The sequence below is a fragment of the Aethalodelphis obliquidens genome, unplaced genomic scaffold, assembly GCF_003676395.1.
Source record: "Aethalodelphis obliquidens isolate GAN/ISIS:26980383/991018 unplaced genomic scaffold, ASM367639v1 scaffold1, whole genome shotgun sequence".
NCBI lineage: Eukaryota > Metazoa > Chordata > Mammalia > Artiodactyla > Delphinidae > Aethalodelphis > Aethalodelphis obliquidens.
Window position 1 is genome coordinate 29,211,892 of NW_020837945.1, and position 24,917 is coordinate 29,236,808.

The 24,917-nt window shown below is 35.9% G+C and overlaps 1 protein-coding gene across 1 annotated transcript in view; it reads left to right on the top strand.

Moving 5' to 3' along the window:
* The window catches only part of LIPI (lipase I), an 81,162-nt gene that overhangs the window by 30,491 nt on the left and 25,754 nt on the right, over window positions 1-24,917 (top strand). Inside the window, exons 6-10 of the mRNA XM_027115719.1 lie at window positions 3,111-3,200; window positions 4,161-4,328; window positions 6,017-6,121; window positions 12,098-12,209; window positions 22,636-22,812. Coding sequence (XP_026971520.1) covers window positions 3,111-3,200; window positions 4,161-4,328; window positions 6,017-6,121; window positions 12,098-12,209; window positions 22,636-22,812 — 652 coding nt within the window. The remainder of the gene's footprint in view (window positions 1-3,110; window positions 3,201-4,160; window positions 4,329-6,016; window positions 6,122-12,097; window positions 12,210-22,635; window positions 22,813-24,917) is intronic.

Below are 24,917 nucleotides of genomic sequence, written 5' to 3' on the forward strand. Positions count from 1 at the left end.
TCCCGCCAACCATGTACGAGGGTTCCCTTTTCTTAACATTTGTTATTTGTAGACTTTCTGATAAGTGGTTCTGTGTCAGTCAACTGAAAACTCAAAATGAAATAAAAAGGTCTCTAACTCCCATAAAACACAAAAATTCTTTTCCTATGGTGTGTATAAATGTGAAAGGAAAAGCAATAAACATATTACAAGATATTATTTAAAAAATCTTCATAACATAACATTTTTCTTCAGTGTGCATGAAAAAGCATAAGCCAAATTCAAACATTAAGATGTCTGATTATATTAAAATTGAGAACTTCACTAAAGAACACTTTATGAAAGCTAACAGCAAGGCAAAACAGGAAAAGAGATAAGTAAGCACTATACATCAGTAATAAAGAAAAATACAACTTAATTAAAAAAAATCAAGACTTGAACAGACATTTTACAAAAGAGAAATTCCAACTAGGCAATGGAAAGTTCTTAAAATCTTCAGTGAGCAGAAACATGTAAATTAAAACCCCAGTGAAACAGCACATGCCTACCAGAATGACTAAAATTAGAAAGCCTTACAAGACCATTTATTGGAGAGGATGTAGAATAACAGAAATGTTCACATGTTGTTGGTAGGGCGTAAATTGGTACAACCTCTTTGGCAAATTATTTAGGATTATTTATTAAAATTGAAGATATTCATATTCTATAACACAGCAATTCTACTCCTAGGTATAAAACCAACAGATATTCCTTCACATATGCATTGATGTGTGTGTTCAAGAATGTTCATAGTATTAATACATATTAACCCCAAATTTGAAACAACATATGTCCACCAACAGAATGGATAAATAAGTTGTAGTATGTTCATTCAATAAAATACTATATAGCAATGAATGATTACAAATGAATGACTACATTTACACCTGACAATGTGGTTTAATATCACAAATATACTGATAATTGAAAGAAGCCAGATACAAATATGAATACAAATATATTTCCAAAATGAGCTAATCTAAAATATATTGTTTTAGAGGCATCCATGGAAGGTAAAGAATAGCAATAGCAAAAAAGAAAAAAAAAATTAAAAGTAAACATGGTTCTTAGTTTTATAGAAAAGTAAGAAGCTAGTTACTGGGTTAAGGTCACACTGGGAGTTTCTAGGTTCTATTTCCTGACATGGGTGTGGTAGCTAAGTGGCTATTTGCTTTATATTCATTAATTAATCTTTAGTTTTATGTTCTTTTCTGCATGTAGGTTTTATATTTTACAATAAAAAGAAAATTAGAAAGCCATATCTGCTCTCCCCACCCTTCTTGAAATCAAAAGAATGAATGGCCTAAGCAGACCAAGCTGCCCTGCCCCTTCCATCTGATAAAAGGGAAATGACATGCCTGAATCAAGGGCTGCTTGTAATAATAAATATCTTTTGCTTCTTCCTGATTCCTGAGCAGTCTTCTTGGTTTGATTTTACTTCAGAAGCAGATTGGAGAAAATGATGGCTCTAAACCTGAAACACCCTAGTCTTGGAACTCTATGTTGAGTTCAGATAGGAGGAAATTGTAAAGATCTCCAAAATTATTGGACTTTTTTTGGGTTATATTTAGAAGACTGTCCTTCCTTACTAAAATTCCACAAGCTAAGTGGATAATGGAATGTAGAGGAATTGGTTAGCATACCCTCACCACTGTCACAATCAAATCATACATATGCTTCCCTGGATTCCAGGGAGTTCTAAGGAAGTCATGTAAGGTGTCCTTTGTCTTTCCTTATATGCTGTATCCCCTCCCCTGTAATGTACCTGCCCAGTGTCCTCATGCCCTGCTAACACCTCACTAGCTGTTATCGTGTTCCGATACATACTAGAACTAAATCAACTAACTGCAACTTAATCCGTACCGTCAGACCCAAGTATTTATCTTCATTGTACTGAATCTATTGCTGATCTCTCTCAAGAGTTCATTATGTTGTAGGCAATTTCTTGTACCCCAACCCAAAGCATTGCAATCTTACTTGGCAGCAAGATTTTATATCTAACCGCAGTCCTGAATATTCTGAGCTTGCTAACCTCTTTCCTTCCTATGGCTCCCCTGGGTTATAGATCCCATAGTGGTAATGCACCCAGAACTTGCATCTTCCCTGGTGCCCCAAGGCTCTACAGATACAGTTGGCCGTCCGTATCTGCGGATGTGGAACTCTTGGGCACAGAGGGACGACTGTGCTGCGCCATTTTATATATGGGACTTGAGCATCCTCAGATTTTGGTGTCCGTGTGGGAGGGCAGGAGACTGGCGGGGGGAGTCTTGGAACCAATATCCCATGGATATCAATGGACAAGTGTATACAGAAACTCTTAAATCATAGCTACATGTTTCGTGTCACTCTGACACAACTTGTTCCAGCAGAAGCAGCGTTCGATTTTTCCAGTTAGTGAGTCTAGCACCAAATCCTACACATTATTATCCAGAATGAGAGCGAATGATCACACTCACCTAAAAGATCCTAAATGACTTGGCTTCATTTCCTCCAATGCTCTTTCTCACGCAATACACCAGCTAACCTGGATTCTTTGAATACTCCATGTGCACACAGATACCTTCTTGACTCACTGCGTTGCTCACATCCTTCACATCTCTGCTCAATTCTCACCTCCTCAGTGGGAAATTCCCCAACCAAACTACTTAAAAGTGCAACCTAACACACTCACTAGGCATTCACTGTTCCTTATTCTACTTAATTTTTCTCTACAGCACTTATTATTATCTGACATACTGTATTTTTACTTGTTTATTATGTCTTTCTCCCATTAGGATGTAATTTCCACTATGATAAGGATTTTTGCTCTATTTTCCTTTTTCACTTATATATTCATAGCACAAAGAACTGTGATGGACCCATAATAAACTGATCACATGTAAATGTGTTAAATTAATGAAACATAATTTGCATGAGGAATTAATTGAGGAATTAATACCAGAAAAACTCAGCTTTTAAAAAATAGCATTTATCTTATTTTCAATTCAAATTTTGAGTCACTTTCAAAGGATTTTATAGGAGATTTTGTTTTACATAAGTGTTGCTGACGTGATTATATTTACTTTGTGATTCTTGGGCGCTTTTCTTCTCAGGTTTAGGCATTAAAGAACCCTTGGGACATATAGATTTCTATCCAAATGGAGGGAAAAAGCAACCTGGCTGTCCTAAATCAATTTTTTCAGGTATACCAATAGTATTTTAGAATAAATTGTGCATGAGTCAAAATAATGAAAGAAAATCAGTTTACTTTTTTCCCTTATTAATCTGGGGGCAAGATTTTTTTTATCACCATTGCTCATGATTCAGGAGTTATTGGTGGAAAATGGTTTAATGTGATCCTTCTCGGTTCATAAATGTTACCAGTAGACATCCCATTTGGTTATGGGTGAAACCTATTACATTATAGTCTCAACAGTTTTAGTTTATCATTTTAAACATTAGGAGAAGTTATAAGTCAATGAAGAAGCATGTATAGCAAAGTTATATAACACAAGTTTGGCTTCAGGATTTAATTTTTACCATTACCATAGTATTGTACAAACACAGATTTATGAACTTCTGCACTTGGTTATTCTGTACATAAATAGCTGAGCAACATCTCCAGGTGTGGAATTTGGCTCACTTCAGAGCTATGGCAAAAAAATGTTCTGAGGTCTACAGTGGCAACCAGTCACGTACCACATCATTAAAGGCCACTGCAACTAGAGAAGTTTGGTTAAAGGGATAGGGATGTGAGAAGTTAGGAAAGGAAAGAGACATGATAAAGTTTTAATGTCACCTTGTTTCACATTCATCTCTGACACTGAATAGAAATGTTAAGCGTGAGAGTTTAGAAGGGAGATATGTGTACACTAGTTATTAAATATGGTAGCACTGTGTGTAGAGTTTGTTGAATAATTGAAATTAAACATTTTTGCTGTGTTATTACTTTAGAAAAATTTCTAATAAATCTCATGTAAAAGGCACATTACATATAAGTTTTAAATGGTAACATTTGTTTAGGTGCCTGAGATAAAACTGCATTGTAGTCAGCACTTTGATATTCATACAGTGCACAGCATTAGGTAGAACTTAATATTTTTTTTTCAAACTTACTTGAACTTGGCTTAATACATCTAACTGCTTGACTTTGAACACTTAAGGACTTGAATTTATTAAATGCGACCATCAGAGAGCAGTTTACTTATTCATGGCAGCTTTGGAAACAAGCTGCAATTTTATTTCATTTCCTTGTCATTCGTACAAAGATTACAAGACTGGTTCATGTGTGGATTGTGCCGACTTTAAGGAAAAATCGTGTCCTAAACTAGGTAAGAGAGATTATCATACTTACTATACTTCTTTGTGGAAAATGAACATGTAATTTTGTTAGTATTTTCTGCTGGAAGCTTTCATACTTACTTGTGAATATGCTATTAACATTTTATGGAAAAATTTTCTGTGGAACAGAGAAAATAGTTATTTCCTACTAAATATTTTTCAGATTCTTAGTGAGAGGAACTTGGTCAACCTCCTTTCTGTGTTCCATGTTGTGGGCGCATTTGGTCGTCTCATGATGATACTTGTTCTTGATTCACAAAAGGATCTCACTCTTTAGCATCCATCTATATTTCCACTAAAGAAAGAAACTTGTGCATTCTTAGTGGTACTGAGGGTTTTGTTTGTTTGTTAGTTTGTATTTTTAAGGGAATTCTTAACAAGTGAAGAGGTGTGAACCATGGTTAGCTTTTCATTTGCTATTAGCAAGTAGATATGAATCACGCATGGTTCACACCATCTAAATCAATAAACTTAAGAGCAGTTAAGTGTTGCAACTTTTGATAACTAAAGCCTGCCAGTGGGAAATTATAGAGAAAAAAAGAATCCATATAAAAAATAGAATGTTAGAGCTGGAAAGAATCTCAGAGGCTGTTTGTTCAGGGTTTGCCAAAGACAATACCAGACCCCAAGCGTGTCATGGGCATGTAGACATCTGATCAGTATCTTGATAGGCTCTACCAGAAATGTTTCCAAAGCCAAGTAACCTCAATGAAATGGGTAGCAATTACAAAGGCTGAATTAAACAGCCTCCTGCGGTTTTCTTTCACAGGAGGTTTATACTAATATACTAGAGAATTGCTAAAAGAGGCAGGCAATATGCAGGCTTTGCATGACTTATTTCCTCATAGACCCCTTCTGTCCACAAAATATCTTGTGGGATTAGTTTTCTTCAGTCCTCATGTCGGGGATTGCTTTTCTGGTCCCGTTGCTTTTCCATATAAATGAGGAAATTGTGACCCCGTGTGAACATATGGATTGCTGAAGGGCACAAGTGAAAACGGGAGTTAAATCTCTGAATTTTCAATTCAGTATTCTTTCTACTGCATTCAAATTTCGAATTCGGAGGTAGCAGTGTGGAAACAGACACATACATGAAGTAGGAAGCATATTAAATATGTGTGTGTGTATATGTTATATATTCTGTATGTACAAATATTGTTTGTATCTGAAATATATATTATACATACAATATATAGTGTACATAGATGCTATCTATAATATATACATTGTATATATAATGTATACATATGCGTACTGTATCTGTATGAATGTGTATATAGGATAATTGAAGGCTGTGCTCATGGAGCTAAATTCTGTGTTCAAGTTTTATCTAATCAATTTATTCTGCTGAATTAACTGAAAAGAGTTTCAAGTAAAATTCTGCATTTGTAATAGTAAAAACTTATACAAATGGACTTTAACTATATGGCATGTGCAAAGCTCTGATAAGGTTTCCAGGGAGTAGATTTATTTGTGAATCTTGAATTTAAGAGTTGTTACTGTAGTTGAAATAAATAGAATGTGAAATTATTTGAAAAATGATTTTTTAATTATAAAAATTCATAAATTATAATAATTATCATAATACATTGATCCTTTAGTTCTTTTAGTGATTTGATATTTTTGTATGTTATTTGATAAAAGTCCAATTACTAATATTCTATTTCTCAAATCTCAGGTTATCAAACTGAGCTATGGAAAGATGTTTTAAAAGAGAGAATAGAGAACAGAACTCTCAGGACCACTGTGTTTTTGGATACTGTTGGCACAAATCCATTCTGTAGTAAGTTAACATTTTTAACAAATGAACAATTGATTAGTTTTATATAGTAATTCATATTTTTATTCAAAATTCAAATCTCAAAATGTACTTTCAAGGAACTTTAAATTTTGTTAGAGCCAGTTATACAAATTCAAATAAGGACTTAATTTTTGAATAAAATGAGCATATGCTTTGGGTAATATTCTTCCAAAAAAATCAAGGTCTTTTTTTTTTTACCCCCAATTTCCATGATTCTTCTTCCCACGTTTAGAGTTATGTCAGCTTACAGAGTTTAAGACATCTGTCTACACTATTACCACCCTTTCAGAAACTGAAACTAAATTATATAAATACAAAAATATGCAAGTAAATAATAATCTTCCCAATATATTTAGACAAGAGGAAAAAATTTGAAGAACAGAAGAGAATCTCAGAAATGTAATAACTAATTAGATTTATGAGGAGCTATTTAAAAAAGTAAAATTATTCTGTTTGGAGAGCAAGATCTTAAAGTGCTTTATAAATAAAAGCAAATCCTATGATATGAAGAATCTTATGAAATAAGTTTCCAGTCACTGCCATTGATCTTGGTTACTGGGGAATAAATATTTAAAATAGACTCTTATTATTTTAAAATATTTTAGGTCAGTTATTGCAGATGTTTTGCAGTCAAAGTTATTATCAATTTTTAAGATACTCTTTAAACATTTGTGATGTGCCCTGTCATTCAGAATTGGGCTCATCCATTTTTTAATTTAAAATTTTTATTGAATTAAAATTTAGATTCACATGCAGATATAAGAAATAATGCAGAGGGATCCTGTGTACAATTTATTCAGTTTTCTTCAGTGGTAAAATTTTGTAGCACTATAGAATAAATGTAATATCATTACCACATGATACTGATATTGCTAGAATCCATCCATTTTATTTATATTTCCTCACTGGTGTGTGTGTGTGTGTGTGTGTGTGTGTGTGTGTGTTTAGCTCTGTACAAATTAATCATCATATAGGGCTCTGTATCTATCACCACAGTGAAGATATTGGACAGTTCCATCACTACCAGACCCTTTGGGTGGCACTTTTATAGCCATATATACCAGCTTCTTGTCCTGCTGTTTCTAATCCCTGACATCCATTAATACACTCCTAAAATTTTGCCATTTTGAAAATGTTATATAAAGGGAATCGTTCACTATGTGACCTTTTAATTGGCCTTTTTAAAGTCAGCATGATTCTCTGGAGGTTCATTCAGCATGTATCAATAATTCATTCCGTTTTATTGCTGAGTAGTATTCCACAGTACGTACGTACTGAAGTTTGTTTAATCACTCATCTCTTGTAGGACATTAGGCATGTGTTTAGATTTGGCTATTATGATTAAAGTTGCTGTGGATATTTGTATAAAAGTTTTTGTGTGAATTTAGGTTATCATTTCTCTGTTAGAAAGGCCCAGGAATACAAATGCTGGGTCAGAAGTTAATTGTACATTTAACCTTATAAGAAATTGAGAAAGTGTTTTTCAGTGTGGCTGACCATTTTACATTACCTGCAGCAAAGTATGAGTGATATAATGAGTGACTTCTTACTAGCATTTGGTGTTGTCATTATTTAAAAAAATTATCCCTCCTGATAGGTATATAGTGATGCCTTGTTGAGGTATTAATCTTTGTTGCCTTAATGGCTTATGAGATTGTGTATCTTCTCTGTATATCCTCTTTGGTGAAGTGTGTCTTTTGCTCATTTTCCAATTGGAGTTTTTTTAACTATTGAGTTTTGAGGATTCTTTATATATTTTTGATAGTAGTCCTTGTTTCCTTGTTGAAGATTTGGTTTGCAATTATTTTTTCCCAGTCTGAAACTTGACTGTCTTTTCATCTTCTTCACAAGGGCTTTCACAAGGGCAAAAGTGTTTACTTTTGATGAGGTCTAATTTATCATGTTTTCCTTTCATGGACTATGCTTTCGGTATCTAAGAATTCTTTGCTGAGCCCTAGGTCCTGAAGATTTTCACCCCCAACTTTTTTCTAACAGTTTTATAGTTCTGTTTGTTCCTTTAAACACAGACAACCTTGTTTTAAATTTATATTGAAAAGTACATACCCTAGAATATCTAAAATAATCATTGCCAAGAAGAATAAAGAAGAAATAATCAATTTGACCTTTCTTCTGTATCACATCTCTTTTTCTGATTCTCTTCTTCTGTCTTCCTCTTCTACCTTTAAGGGTTTGTGATTACAATCTTTGGGACTGCATTGGGCCCACTTGGATAATTCAAGATAACCTCTTTATTTTAAGGGCAGCTGATTAGCAATCTTAATTCCATTTGAGATCTTAATTATCCTTTGCCATTTCAGGTAACATATTCACAGGTTCCAGAGATTAGGGCACGGACATATTTGGGGAGGTCTACCACAATTATAATATGCATATGTGATTTTTCACAGTTTACTGGTATCAACATTTACCACGTCAAGTGAAACGTGGGAACTTCACTTCCATTTAGGTTATTTTACATTCTCCACTTTTATGTATCATTGTCTTGAGTATCGGATCATGTGATAATTTTTACTTCAAGTATCAAATATGATGTATAAATTCACAAGGATAAGGATAATTTATTGTACGTACCCATATTTCTTCTCTTCCCATTATTACCTTTTTGTTTCTGATATTCCAAGATTATTTATTTCATCAATTCCTCTGTGTTACTTCTTACAATATTTAAGAATGGGTCTGTTAAAGAGAAATCCTTTAAGTTTTTCTTTGTCTGAGAATGTCTTTATTTCTCCTTTATTCTCAAAGGATAGTTTTTCTGGGTATAAGATTTACAGTTGAGTTCCTTCTTTTAGCACTTGAAAAATGCCGTGTCTCTTCCTTTTGGCTTCTGTGTTTTCACATGAGAAATCCATTGTAACTCAATTTGGTGTTCTCCTGTAGATAACACATCATTTCTCTTTGGCTGCTTTCAAGAGATTTTTCTTTGTTTCTAGTTTTCTGAAGCTTAATTATAATTCTTTTGTTATACTCCCACAGGTCCCTGAGATTCTGTCCATTTTTTTTCTCAGTCTGTTTTCTCTCTGTTTTCAGGTGGAGTTTCAGGCAGATCAATCTGTTCTCCAGTTCACTGATTTCTATCCTCTTTCATTTCCACTCTGCTATTGAGGCTGTCCAGTGAGTTCTGTATCCATTATGGTATTTGTCATTTATGTAATGTCTACTTTTATTTTCTTTTATAGCTTCTATTTCTTGGCGGAGATTTTGCTATTCCTTCATTTTTTTTCAAGAGACTCTGACTTGGAAGGATTTTTATGACAGTTCCTTTAAAATCCTTGTCAGATAATCCCAGCCTCTGATTCATTTCAGTGCTGGCATTAGTCGATTGTCTTTTCTCACCAGAGTTGTGATTTTCTTTGTTCTTGGTATAATGGGTAATTTTCAGTCACATCTTGGACATTTTCTCTATGTGACAATTTGAGTCCTGTTTAAATCTTCCATTTTAGCAGGAGTTATATTGTTTAGGTTTTGGCTTTATGTATTCTGAGACTGTGAGTTTTAGCTACATAAAGCTTCAGGATTATCATATTCTCCTGGTGATTTGCTTTACTTTGCTCTTTTTTTGTGCTTCATAAATAAAAATGCATTTTTTTTTTTGCCTCACAGACTATTTTATCAGATTTTTTCACAACAACAATTTGTCTCATAGAGCCTTTAAACCTTGTGTCTTCTTTTCTATCCTCAGTATTATATTCAGTAGTATTTTATTTCACTTATTTAACAATAAATAATTATTATGAATATTATCATTAATCAAATGCTCACTTATATTTACCAATTTCAGTTTTCTACATTTTATCTTGTCCTTTCCTCCCTTCCCAACTCCTTCCTTTGGGACTTAATTTCTATCTTGCTAAAATAGATCCTTAATGACTTTTCACTAAGTAATGTTTCTCAGTTTGTTTGTTTGTTTCCTTGAAAATGTCCTTATCTTTTTCTTACTCTGGAATGTAAATTTAGTCCGGAATAGAATTCTACATTGAGAGTTTTTTCATTGAGTACTTTGAAGATATTAATTCTCTCATTTTAAGATAATTTTCTTATCATTTATTAGCAGTCTAATTGTCCCCTGCAGATAATCTATATTTTTCTTCTGGTTAAACTTATGTATGTATATATGTATTTATTTATCCATCTATTAATTTATGCATGATTTGTTGTTATTTTCTAGTCTCAGTGGTCAGTTCAAGTCTCTATTAAAGAAAAAAATATTTGTGTTATTTCAAAATAAAGATTCATGTCACATTTTAACAGAAAACTCTCATCAGTCTGCTCTTCTTCAAAATTCTCCCTTCAGGAACAAGTTGGATTTTATTTTTTCCAGAATTTAGTTACCATAATACTAGAGGATTTTTCATGTAAATTTTTGGAGGTCCTTAACCAATGGGGACTTGTAAATTTAAATTCTGTGTTACCTGGAGTTTTATTTAGTCTTAAGGAATTTATTTTTCCACTTAAGACCCATACACAACCAGTAGGAAGAATTTTTCAAGTTTCTCTTTCAATGACAAAGCAGAGAGCTAAGGTCCCTGACTGTGCAATGTTTTTCACTGTCGCTCCATCACTTAGTGTTGTCTCCTGCTGTACCATGGAAATTGACACTTCATCCTTTGTCTCCATGCTACACCCAGTTCTCAAGTCCCATGCAGATCCAGGGCTTCAGTTCTTCTTAAGCCTTGCCTTTAATTTCTCTTCATTGCTGTCTCCTGATATTTTCTCTTCCTTCATCTGAGCTTTGTCGTGTTTTCAATTTACACCCAGAATGTCTATACACTTGTAGCAGGAGGCAGGCTTATTATGTAACATCTCAATATATCATACTGCCAGGAATCATCTGAGCAAGTATGAGCACCCACTATTTTGGGTGAGGGAACCAAAGTATTTTATCTAAAGCTGGGCAGTCACTTCAAAGTAAGAAGTGTTCCTTTATGTCTTTTGTGTTAGCAATTGATGAGGGTCAATTATAAATCCATTACCTTATTTGAGGTAGTACTAAGCATCTGGCATAGGCAAGAAGTTACTCTGGGCTGTTGAGTAGCAACATTTAATGGCTAGCATGCACAATTTTAGTACATATGTATTTCACAAGAAAAGTTCATCTATCCCATATTCTGTTTATATACATTGTCTTCCAAGAGTTTTGCACAATACTGGGAAAATTCACGGAGAGTAAGAAATTTCTGTGTACACCAGACAATATCGGGTATAGGGATGAGTTCAGCATCTTTGCCTCTGAAAGATATATCAATTTTTTTGTACAGGAATTTTGAAAAAGAACTACTGTGAGCTCACTCTGTATAGGACTGTCTAATTTCACAGTCATTCCAAAACAACCAGTGAAATCGGGAATTATATTTGTCAAGCAAATTTAGCTAGGACTATTAATCAGATAATTAAGGAACCTTATCATATTTACCTTAGATGTGCTATTGATAGAGAAAAATTGTTTAATTGACCTAAATTCTGATATTTTTCGATTTGCAGACAAGTTAGTATTTACTAATTATTTGACCAACTTTTCACCATACCCATGACTGTCTGGCAAGCTTTTATTCCTCATTTTCAAGACCAGTTAAAAATTAACAAGAGGGAATTTCCCTGGTAGTCCAGTGGCTAAGACTACGTGCTCCCAATGCAGGGGGCCTGGTTTGATCCCTGGTCAAGGAACTAAGAATTCTCAACTAAGAGTTCGCATACCACAACTAAAGATCCTGCAGGCCACATGCCACAACCAAGACCCGGCACAGCCGAATAAATAAATGTTAAAAAAAGATTAACAATAGGTAAAATATATTACATATGTACCAAATGAGTGCCTCTCAATATTATTTGCAGATATTATATATGCCTAGATTACATAAATATATATTTACATGCATATCTCCACCAAACCAAAGTTAAAAAATAACATGAATTGCATTCCATATTTTTGTTTTGTAGCCTATTATTTTGTTCTCAGTATAATTGTTCTGGATAAAACAATGAAGGATGGCTGTATTACATTTAAATTATTAAACCAACTTGGAATGGTTGAAGAGCCAAGGCTCTTTGAGTAAGTAGAATTTAGTATCTTTTTGTTTTGTAAAATATGTTTTCTTGAGCTTTTGGAGGATAATCTAAATAGTATAAATTTTCTATGCAGTGAGTCTTAAACTGTTAAATATTAAATGGATCTCTGGTGTCATATTCTAATTCATTCATTCTATGGAGGGAGATGCCGAATATGAAAGAAACTAAATAACTTGTTCATGTGATACATCTAGCTACTACAAGAGTTAGAAGAAGAGAAGAAACTTTCCACCTAATTTTGAACACTGATAGAATGCGTTGTAATAACTAATAATATCACCCCATAATATTTTATTACTTTAAATTGCTTAGAATTGTGTATATATGTATATACCCATGCACACATATACGTATGATTCATCACTTATTCTTATCAGACACATGGTGATCAGACACATGGTGATCCAAACTGAAATAGCAATGTTACCGTGCTCAAGGAGGTCACAGAATCCTGGAGGAGACTAATGCATAATTACAGCTCTGAGTAATAAGTTTTATAGTAGCAGAACACTTATGTGCTACGGGAGTACAGAGGAAGAAGCAAGGAAGCATTTGAAAGGGTGGTATTGCAGTCAGGGAATGGGAGATGGTGCTTTCAAAGGCATGGATAGGTAAGTACGTGAGTTCATTAATAGCACAGATTGCAGTCCTAGAGCAGTTGTTTCAAACTTGTTCAGAAGGCAAACTGTGAGTCTTGCTTTCCTTTACAAGAATCATGTTCTATGCAGAACACCATGAAATACTGATGCATTTTTATTCAAACACTTGATTATTGCATTTTTCATGAACAATGTAAAATATAAAACCCATATGCATGGTAAATCTATCCATCTAAGCCTGGCCAATGGCTTCTTGTTTTTCTATTAATAATTCTTTGCTCATAAATTTATACATGCTTTAGGATTTTAACCCTATTAGATGCCAGGGAAGTCAGAGACTTTTTTTTTTTTTTTTCGGGTACGCGGCCCTCACCACCGCGGCCTCTCCCGTTGCGGAGCACAGGCTCCGGACGCACAGACTCAGCAGCCATGGCTCATGGGCCCAGCCACTCCGCGGCATGTGGGATCCTCCCGACTGGGGCACGAACCTGTGTCCCCTGCATAGGCAGGCGGACTCCCAACCACTGTGCCACCAGGGAAGCCCAATCAGAGACTTTTAAATGATCTTTTATTTCCCTTTTAAAAATTAGAAAAGGAATTTTTTTTTGCTGTAGAAAATGTGTTATACAGTAGAAAGTGAGAATAATCTATAATTACATTGTCCAGGGATATTCACATTTACTATTTGGTTTATAAACATTCCTCTTTTTCTTCCTCCCCCTCCTCTTCCGTCTCCTTCTCTTCCACTTTCATCTCTTCCTTTTCCTCCTCTTTCTTCTTCTTCTACATGCCCCTGAACATGCATACATTATTTTTTTACTTAGCAAAATTAGGATCATTTTGCACATGTGTTCTGCATTCTGATTTTTATACTGAATGCTATAGTGTGATCATTTTTTCTGTGTCACTGAAAATCACTTACACATCATAATAGGATGCCAAATATATTAATATGGCAATATAGGATTTTAAACAGAGAGTGTCAATATTGTGTATTCAGGGTAGAATGACTCCCCAGATGGATGAGTAATGGGGAGATTAGTGTGGAACAAGTGCAGAGTGGTTGCTATTGTAATAACTTATAGGAAAGATAATGGAGGCTTGGATAGAGTCAGTGGAAGTGGGTTTTTAGGATTTAGAGTAGATTTGTTTCTGTGATTAATTAAACATGTGAAAGTGAAGGGAAAAAAACCCAATCTGGAGTGACTTTGAGTTTTAAGCTTGGTGACTATTTGAATTATGGTGCCATTTACTGAGCTAGGAGATACATGGAGAGGAGCCAATTTAATCATTCAATAAAATTTCTTGAACTGTACTAGAAATTAAGGACAAAATTTAGGGAGAATTATAGATTTCTGTCCTTTCATAATTTTTGTCTAGTAAGCAGTTTGCAAATACATAATACAAATAAAATGATGATGTTCATCATTCCTGTTTTCAAAACAATTTTTTTTTTTTTTTTTTGCGGTACATGGGCCTCCCACTGCTGTGGCCTCTCCCACTGTGGAGCACAGGCTCCGGACGTGCAGGCTCAGTGGCCATGGCTCACGGGCCCAGCTGCTCCGCGGCATGTGTGATCTTCCCAGACTGGGGGAAGAACCCATGTCCCCTGCATCGGCAGGCGGACTCTCAACCACTGTGCCACGAGGGAAGCCCTCAAACAATTTTTAATGAATATCTATACTGAGCTAGGCACTGTACTAGGTGCTGAATATACTATGATGAGAAAAACAGACATGATCCTACCCTCATTAAATTTACAGTCTAATGAGAGATATAAAATAAATAATTATAAAAATATGTAAATAAAAATCAGTCTGTGAAAAATGTCTTGAGGCAAATTATAGTATGTACAGGAACACAGAATAGGGAATGTGAAATAGTTAGTGGGGTCACTAAAACTTTCTCTAACGCCTTTTTATATCAGTTGAGACCAAAAGGAGGAGCAGGAGTTAGCCGCTCTGCTGCATTCTGGGCAGAGGGGCCAACAAAGGCAAAACTCCTGAAGCAGGAGAAAGTAGAGTCCATTTTGGGAGCTGAAGGAAGTTTATTATGTCTGAGAACAGAGGCAGGGAAAGGAAGAGAATGATGAGAGAGGTAGAAAACACTTATATTTTGTAGGAATTAGAACCTGTAGGACATGTTCAAGGATTTCTATTTTATTCACTTGGCAAGTGAAAACCAATGAAGTGTTTGCGCTGGGGCAGTCTGGTTGGAGCCAGGACTGGATTATTATTTTGGAGAAACATTTAACCACAGTGGATTGGAGAGGGAAAAGACAGGATGCTGTTGCAAGAATAAAGACCAGGAACAATGGTGCCCTGAGATAAAGTGTTTACAGTGGAAATGGAAAAATGAGAATGAGGATGGATTCAAAGCAGATTCAGGATATTTCATAGACAGTCAGCAGGCACATGGGATAGATTAGATGTAGGAGTTAAAGAGAGGATGGGGGACCTTCAAGATGGCAGAGGAGTAAGACGTGGAGATCACCTTCCTCCCCACAAATACATCTACATGTGGAACAACTCCTACAGAACACCTACTGAACACTGGCAGAAGACCTCAGACTTCCCCAAAGGCAAGAAAATCCCCACGTACCTGACCATGTGGCTGACAGGGTCCATGTGCCTGGCCATGTGGCTGACAGGGTCCATGTGCCTGGCCATGTGGCTGACAGGGTCTTGGTGCTCCAGCCTGGTGTCAGACCTGAGCCTCTGAGGTGGGAGAGCCGAGTTCAGGACATTGGGCCACCAGAGACCTCCCGGCCCCACGTAATATCAATTGGTGAGAACTCTCCCAGAGATCTCCGACTCAATGCTAAGATCCAGCTCCACCCAATGACCAGCAAGCTGCAGTGCTGAAGGCCCCATGCCAAACAACTAGCAAGGCAAGAACACAACCCCACCCATTAGCAGAGAGCCTGCCTAAAATCATAATAAGTTCACAGACACCCCAAAACACACCAACAGACATGGCCCTGCTCACTAGAAAGACAAGATCCAGCCTCACCCACCAGAACACAAGCTGTCCCCTCTACCAGGAAGCCTACAAAAGCCACTGAACCAACCTCACCCATTGGGGGCAAACACCAAAAACAACGGGAACTACAAACATGCAGCCTGCAAAAAGGAGACCTCGAAAACAGTAAGTTAAACAAAATGGGAAGACAGAGAAATATGCAGCAGATGAAGGAGCAAGGTAAAAACCCATGAGACCAAACAAATGAAGAGGAAAGAGGTATTTCTGAATACCTGAAAAAGAATTCAGAGTAATGATAGGAAACATGATCCAAAATTTTGGAAATAGAATGGAGAAAATACAAAAAACGTTTAACAAGGACCTAGAAGAATGAAAGAGCAAACAAACAATGATAAACAGCACAATAAATGAAATTAAAAATTCTCTAGAAGGAATCAATAGCAGAATAACTGAGGCAGAAGAATGGATAAGTGACCTAGAAGATAAAATAGTCGAAATAACTACTGCAGAGCAGAATAAAGAAAAAAAGAATGAAAAGAATTGAGGACAGTCTCAGAGACCTCTGGGACAACATTAAACTCACCAACATTCTAATTGCAGGGGTCCCAGAAAAGAAGAGAAAAAGAAAGGGTCTGAGAAAATATTTGAAGGATTATAGTTAAAAATTTCCCTAACATGGGAAAGGAAATAGTCAATCAAGTCCAGGAAGTGCAGAGAGTCCCATACAGGATCAATCCAAGGAGAAACACGCCAAGGCACATATTAATCAAACTACGAAAATTTAAATACAAAGAAAATATTTAAAAGCAGCAAGGGGAAAGCAACAAATAACGTACTAGGGAATCCCCAGAAGGTTAACACCTGATCTTTCAGCAGACAGAAGGGAGTGGCAGGACATATTTAAAGTGATGAAAGGGAAAACCCTATAACCAAGATTACTCTACCCAACAAGGATCTCATTCAGATTCGATGGAGAAATTAAAACCTTTACAGACAAGCAAAAGCTAAGAGAATTCAAACCAGCTTTACAACAAATGCTAAAGGAACTTCTCTAGGCAGGAAACACAAGAGAAGGAAAAGACCTACAATAACAAACCCAAAACAATTAAGAAAATGGTAATAGGAACATACATATCGATAATTACCTTAAATGGAAATGGATTAAATGCTCCAACCAAAAGACATACACTGGCTGAAGAGATACAAAAACAAGACCCATATATATGCTGTGTACAAGAGACCCACTTCAGACCTAGGGACACATACAGACAGAAAGTGAGGGGATGTAAAAAGATATTCCATGCAAATGGAAATCAGAAGAAAGGTGGAGTAGCAATTCTCATATCAGACAAAACAGACTTTAAAATAAACACTGTTACAAGAGACAAAGAAGGACACTACATAACGATCAAGGGATCAATCCAAGAAGAAGATATAACAATTGTAAATATTTATGCACCCAACATAGGAGGACCTCAATACATAAGGCAAATGCTAACAGCCATAAAAGGAGAAATGGATGGTAACACAATAATAGTATGGGACTTTAACACCCCACTTTCATCAATGGACAGATCATGCAAGATGAAAATAAATAAGGAAACACAAGCTTTAAATGACACATTAGACAAGATGCACTTAATTGATATTTATAGGATATTCCATCCAAAAACAACAGAATACACATTATTCTCAAGTGCTCATGGAACAGTCTCCAGAATAGATCATATCTTGGATCACAAATCAAGCCTTGGTAAATTTAAGAAAATTGAAACCGTATCAAGTATCTTTTCCAACCACAATGCTATGAGACTAGATATCAATTACAGGGAAAAAAATGTAAAAAATAGAAACACATGGAGGTTAAACAATATGCTATACTAAACAACCAAGAGATCACGGAAGAAATCAAAGAGGAAATCAAAAAATACCTAGAAACAAATAACAAAACATGACAACCCAAAACCTATGGGATGCAGCAAAAGCAGTTGTAAGAGGGAAGTTTATAGCAATGTAATCCTACCTCAAGAAACAAGAAACATCTCAAATAAACAACCTAAACTTACACCTAAAGCAATTAGAGAAACAAGAACCAAAACCCCCAAAGTTAGCAGAAGGAAAGAAATCATAAAGATCAGATCAGAAATAAATGAAAAAGAAATGAAGGAAAGAATACCAAAGATAAATAAACCTAAAACCTGGTTCTTTGAGAAGATAAACAAAATTGATCAACCATTAGCCAGACTCATCAAGAAAAAAAGGGAGAAGACTCAAATCCACAGAATTAGAAATGAAAAAGGAGAAGTAACAACTGACACTGCAAAAATACAAAGGATCATGAGAGATTACTACAAGCAACTATATGCCAATAAAATGGACAACCTGGAAGAAATGGACAAATTCTTAGAAAAGCACAACCTTCCGAGACTGAACCAGGAAGAAATAGAAAATATAAACAGACCAATCACAAGCACTGAAATAGAAACTGTGATTAAAAACCTTCCAAAAAACAAAAGCCCAGGACCAGCTGGCTTCACAGGCGAATTCTATCAAACATTTAGATACGAGGTAACACCTATCCTTCTCAAACTCTTCTAAAGTAGAGCAGAGGGAGGAACACTCCCAAACTCGTTCTACGAGGCCACCATCACCCTGATACCAAAACCAGACAAAGATGTCACAAAGAACGAAAACTACAGGCCAATATCACTGATGAACATAGATGCAAAAATCCTCAACAAAATACTAGCAAACAGAATCCAACAGCACATTAAAAGGATCATACACCATGATCAAGTAGGATTTACACCAGGAATGCAAGGATTCTTCAATATATGCAAATCAATCATTTTGATATACCATATTAATGAATTGAAGGATAAAAACCATATGATCATCTCAATAGACGCAGAAAAAGCTGACAAAAGTTAACACTCATTTATGATAAAAACTCTCCAGAAAGTAGACACAGAGGGAACCGACTTCAACATAAGAAAGGCCATATATGACAAACTCACAGTCAACATCATTCTTGATGAAAAACTGAAACCATTTCCACTAAGATCAGGAACAAGATAAGTTGCCCATTCTCACCACTGTTATTCAACATAGTTTTGGAAGTTTTAGCTACAGCAATCAGAGAAGAAAAAGAAATAAAAGGTATCCAAATCAGAAAAGAAGAAGTAAAACTGTCACTGTTTGCAAATTACATGATACTATACATAGAGAATCATAAAGATGCTACCAGAAAACTACTAGAGCTAATCAATAAATTTGGTAAAGTAGCATGATACAAAATCAATGCACAGAAATCTCTTGCATTCCTTACACTAATGACAAAAAATCTGAAAGAGAAGTTAAGGAAACACTCCCATTTACCACTGCAACAAAAAGAATAAAATACCTAGAGATAAACCTATCTAAGGTGACAAAAGACCTGTATGCAGAAAACTATAAGACACTGATGAAATAAATTAAAGACGATACAAATAGATGGAGAGATATACCACGTTCTTGGATTAGAAGAATCAACATTGTGAAAATGACTATACTACCCAAAGCAATCTACAGATTCAATGCAATCCCTATCAAACTACCAATGGCATTTTTCACAGAACTAGAAAAAAAAATCTTAAAATCTGTATGGAGACACAAAAGACCCCAAATAGCCAAAGCAATCTTGAGAAAGAAAAATGGAGCTGGAGCAAGCAGGCTCCCTGACTTCAGGCTAAACTACAAAGCTACAGTAAACAAGTCAGTATGGTACTGGCACAGAAACAGAAATATAGATCAATGGAACAGGATAGAAAGCTCAGAGATAAGCCCACGCACTTATGGTCACCTTATCTTTGATGAAGGAGGAAAGAATATACAATGGAGAAAAGACAGCCTCTTCAATGGGTGGTGCTGGGAAAACTGGACAGCTTAAAAGGGTGAAATTAGAACACTCCCTAACACCATACACAAAAATAAACTCCAAATGGATTAAAGACCTAAATGTAAGTCCAGACACTATAAAACTCTTAGAGGAAATCATAGGCAGAACACTCTATGACATAAATCACAGCAAGATCATTTTTGACCCACCTCCTAGAGAAATGGAAAACAAAAATAAACAAATGGGACCTAATGAAACTTCAAAGCTTTTGCACAGCAAAGGAAACCATAAACAGGACGAAAATAGTACCCTCAGAATGGGAGAAAATATTTGCAAATGAAGCAACTGACAAAAAATTCATGTCCAAAATATACAAGCAGCTCATTCAGCTCAGTATCAAAAAACCAAATAACCCAATCCAAAAATGGGCAGGAGACCTAAATGGGCATTTCTCCAAAGAAGGTATACAGATTGCCAAAAAACACATGAAAGGATGCTCATAATCATTAGAGAAATGCAAATCAAAACTCCAATGTGGTATCACCTCACACCAGTCAGAATAGCCATTATAAAAAACTCTACAAATAATAAATGCTGGAGAGGGTGTGAGAAAAGGGAACCCTCTTGCATTGTTGGTGGGAATGTAAATTGATACAGCCACTATGGAGAACAGTATGGAGGTTCCTTTAAAAACTATAAATAGAACCACCATATGACCCAGCAATCCCACTACTGGGCATATACCCTGAATAAACCATAAGTCAAAAAGAGTCATGTACCACAATATTCGTTGCAGCACTATTTACAACAGCCAGGACATGGAAGCAACCTAAATGTCCATTGACAGATGAATGGGTAAAGAAGATGTGGCACATATATACAATGGAATATTACTCAGCCATAATAAGAAACGAAATTGAGTTATTTGTAGTGAGGTGGATGGACCTAGAGTCTGTCATACAGAGTGAAGTAAGTCAGAAAGAGAAAAACAAATACCGTATGCTAACACATATATATGGAATCTAAAAAAAGAAGGTTCTGATGAACCTAGGAGCAGGACAGGAATAAATACACAGACATAGAGAATGGACTTGAGGACACGGGGTGGGGGAAGGGTAAGCTGGGATGAAGTGAGACAGTAGCATTGACAATATATACACTACCAAATGTAAAATAGATAGCTAGTGGGAAGCACCCGCATAGCACAGGAAGATCAGCTCGGTGCTTTGTGACCACCTAGAGGGGGGGGATAGGGAGGGTGGGAGGGAGACGCAAGAGGGAGGGGATATGGAGATATATGTATGCATATGGCTGATTCACTTAGTTACACAGCAGAAACTAACACAACATTGTAAAGCAACTATACTACAATAAAGATGCTAAAAAAATTTTTTTAATTAAAAAATATAAAATAAAGAGAGGATGATCTCAAGGGCAAAGCCTAGTTGTCCGGCTTGGGCAATAGATAATGGTGACATTTAAAATTATAAGAAAATTTCTAAGTTTTAGGGCAGCAGTGTCCAACCTTTTGGGCACCAGGGACCGGTTTTGTGGAAAACACATTTTCCAAAGACTGCGGGGGCACGGGGGGAGTTCAGCTGGTAATGCTAGCGATGGTTCAGGTGGTAATGCGAGCGATGGGGAGCGGCAGATGAAGCTTCACTCGCTCGGCTGCCACTCACCTCCTGTGTGGCCCGGTTCCTAACAGGTCATGGACCAGCACTGGTCGGCAGCCCGGCGGTTGGGGACCCCTGTTTTAGGGGTTTTGTTTTTCTTTTTTGGTGAGAGTTGAGTGTTGGGGAAGATGTCATTAAATTTGAACTTAGTGAGCTTTAGGCATCCTTGAGATATCCAAGTAGATATGGTGAGTAACAGCGGGTATATGTGTCTGGGTCTCATCAGACAGGGCTCAGCTGGGGGCAGAGGCTTGGTGGAGCACACAGTTGGTATTTGGAACCGGTGGAGCAGATGTGAGTTTTGGGGGGAAGACAACATGTTTCCATCTGGATATGTTGACTCTGAAGTATCTCTGAGAAATCTAGATAAGCTCTTGGACAGAAATTAGAGATATGACCAATGACATTATATTCTATGAAAGAGGAGGTAGTCACTCTGCCGCAGGGAGGAGGGATGGGTTTTGAGGGGAGTGATAACAACCTTTTCTGGATCTAGAGGCTGTGGGAGAATCAAAAGTAGAAGAGAGCAGGGACAAATATAAGATGGCAGAAGTGCTGGGTGTCCCGCTAGTTGCTTTTCAGCTATTCTATGTGTGATAGTTGCCTTTGCTCAAGTCAGTCATTGTTGCCTCAAAGGAAGAAATTATTTCAACAGATTTTTTTTTCAGTTTCTTTTCCTCTTCTTTTTCTTTCCCTTTCCTTCTCTTCTCTCCTTCCTTCATCCCCTTCCTTCCTTCTTTCCTTTGTACCTTCCACCCATCCTCCATCCCTTCCCCCTTCCCTGTCTTTCCTCCTCCTCCTCTTTCTTACCTTTCTCCTCTTCATACTCCTTTTCTGTTTCCTTTGGAGTCAGGCAGACCCATGAAGTGATAAAGTGGCACAGAACAACAAAGCATCACTATCTGAGGGCTCCGTCTATTCAAAGAACGGCAATAGTTGTTCAGGGGCCTATAAAAAGAAGTAAAATGTGACTTCTCTAATCTTAGTAATATGTACAATCTAGATACCAAGTCAGAAAGACAAGATGTCCCAGTTTTTCTCAGAAAAGTTTTCCCAAACTATTTGAGTGTGGGGATATATATATTATTATTATTTTATTTTGTTTTTAATTACTGTTTAAATTATTTTAATTAATACTTTACCACATATTTTATTGTTTGGCCTTTTCCCTATAATATCGGTATTTCTATCTAATGTTTATAAGATTGTATTGATTTTGAAGTTGTATTACATTTTGAATTACTAATATAATGAGATATGAAATTTTCTGTTTAGGAAGAACAGATTATTTTATAAACTTCAAGAATTCAAGATTCTTGCTCAGTTTTTAAATGATGTTGTAAATATTTCAGCCATTAGTTTGGCATATTTTCAGAGCTCAAATCAGCAATGTTCCACATGCAGATACACTATTCAGCGTCTCAAGTTAAAATCACTTACATATCCAGAAAGGTAAGAAAACTAAATTTTGATTTCAATGTTATCTTTTAAACTTGAAAATATTGCTTTGCTAAGGAGTGGTTTAAAAATTCATGTATTTGAATATCTGTTTATTGTATTTTAGATTGTATTTTATATAAATGTTGGAATATCTAAAAGATACAAAAATTTTTTTGGGCTTAGATGAGATTTATTTTGGAATCACATTACCCAAGCAAAGAAAAAACACAATAATTTCATGAGACACAATAAACATGAAAAAAGTGAGACAAATGTCTGCCTTAGAACTTTATCAGTCATTTCAATGGGTTTCTGGATTGCTAGAAATCTCTCTTCTTTGGTTGACTGCAACACTTTATCTTTATCTCTGTTTATGTTCCTGTATTTATATACTTGATTTCCCAATTACCTTTTTGTGAATGTCGAACACAGTAAATAAGAATTTCTGGAGAATAAAAATAATAAGTGGTAAGCATATGCATTTAGATGAGGTCTACTTCAACAAAGGAGAACTGGGAAAATTCTTTGAAGTATGTTATTTTGTAAACTTTTGGTATGAGAATATTTAGTCATTCAAAAGTCAATGAGTGGGGACTTCCCTGGTGGCACAGTGGTTAAGAGTCTGCCTGCCAATGCAGGGGACGCAGGGTTCGAGCCCAGTCCGGGAGGATCCCACATACCACGGAGCAACTAAGCCCATGCACCACAGCTACTGAGCCCAAGCACCGCAACTACCGAAGCCCGTGTAGTACTAGTACTCTTGTACTAGAGCCCGTGCTCCGTAACAAGAGAAGCCACCACAATGAGAAGCCTGCACACCACAACAAAGAGTAGACCCAGCTCGCCACAACCTAGAGAAAGCTCGCACACAGCAGCGAAGATCCAGCACAGCCAAAAAATAAAAAATAAATAAATAAATTTATTTAAAAAAAACAGTCAATGAGTGAAATGTCATTGTAACGGAGAGATAACTTGCACTATCATATTCCACTAGTCTCCTGCATTAATACCTGTCTGAGCCTCAGGATGCTGAGTATGAATAAAGAAGTGTAGTTGTTATAGTTTTACATGCTCTGTTTCTGGCACTTAAATGTAAAGGATTTATATTGTTCTGGAATATAGTCTTCTCCCTGTATATCATAACTGGAAAGAGAAACAAAAGAGTTTCTTCCTCAGTCTAGAAGAAGCATATGCTGTAAGTCTTGGCCAGGCATTACCTAGAATCTTTGTATATAAAACAGCACATGAGCTCACTATGAGAAAGAGAAATTTAGTTCCATACATCTGTACAGTAAAAGGAACCAAGGATAATGTATATATGGGCAAGTGCCAGAGCTGGATACTCATCTCTCATTGTTCAAGCAGAGGTGAACAGGAAAAACACAACAACAAAATGGTGCCTAATTCAGCATCAGCAACATGAGAAAGATCCAACAGTCAAGATTTAGAAATAAGGTTGACTTTTTAAAAGATTTATTACAGGAAATTTCACAAAGAATTGCTTGGTGTTCTCAATAATATTTAAGGAAACAGTAATCCGTGAAGGAACAAGTGAAGAGCAAGATGATCAAACAACTGACCGTGATTAAATGGAACTGAGACTTAAGAAACTAAGGTCAACATCAAATTTAGTGTCAACATTAAAAACAAGAAAGAGTAGAATTATAATGTAGAAAACTCATTTTTAATAACCTACAGAATAAGGTAATAGAGAAGACTGAGGAATAATTTTTTGGGGAAATAATTAAAATGAAAAAATGTAGATACCTAGTATTGCTGAAGAGGAGACACAACAGAAGAAGTAACTACAGATCTGATGAAAGGAATCTCTCCTCAACTGAAGAAGATACAGATCTCAAATTGATAGAATGAACTAAGAACCAGGAAACTAAAAGAGAGCAACATTTTGAGCCACTCATATATTTTATTTTTAAGATTGAGTGATAAGTATAGAATTCTGCAAGTATTCAAAACTTCTTCATGGAATGGAAGATTTAATGCTGTAGCAATGGCAATTCTTATTAAACTCACCTGTAAGTTTAACAGGACTCCCATCAAAATCTCCAGAAGAGATGGCTTAGCTCTTCCTAATTAACTTGGAATAACAAATTACTGAG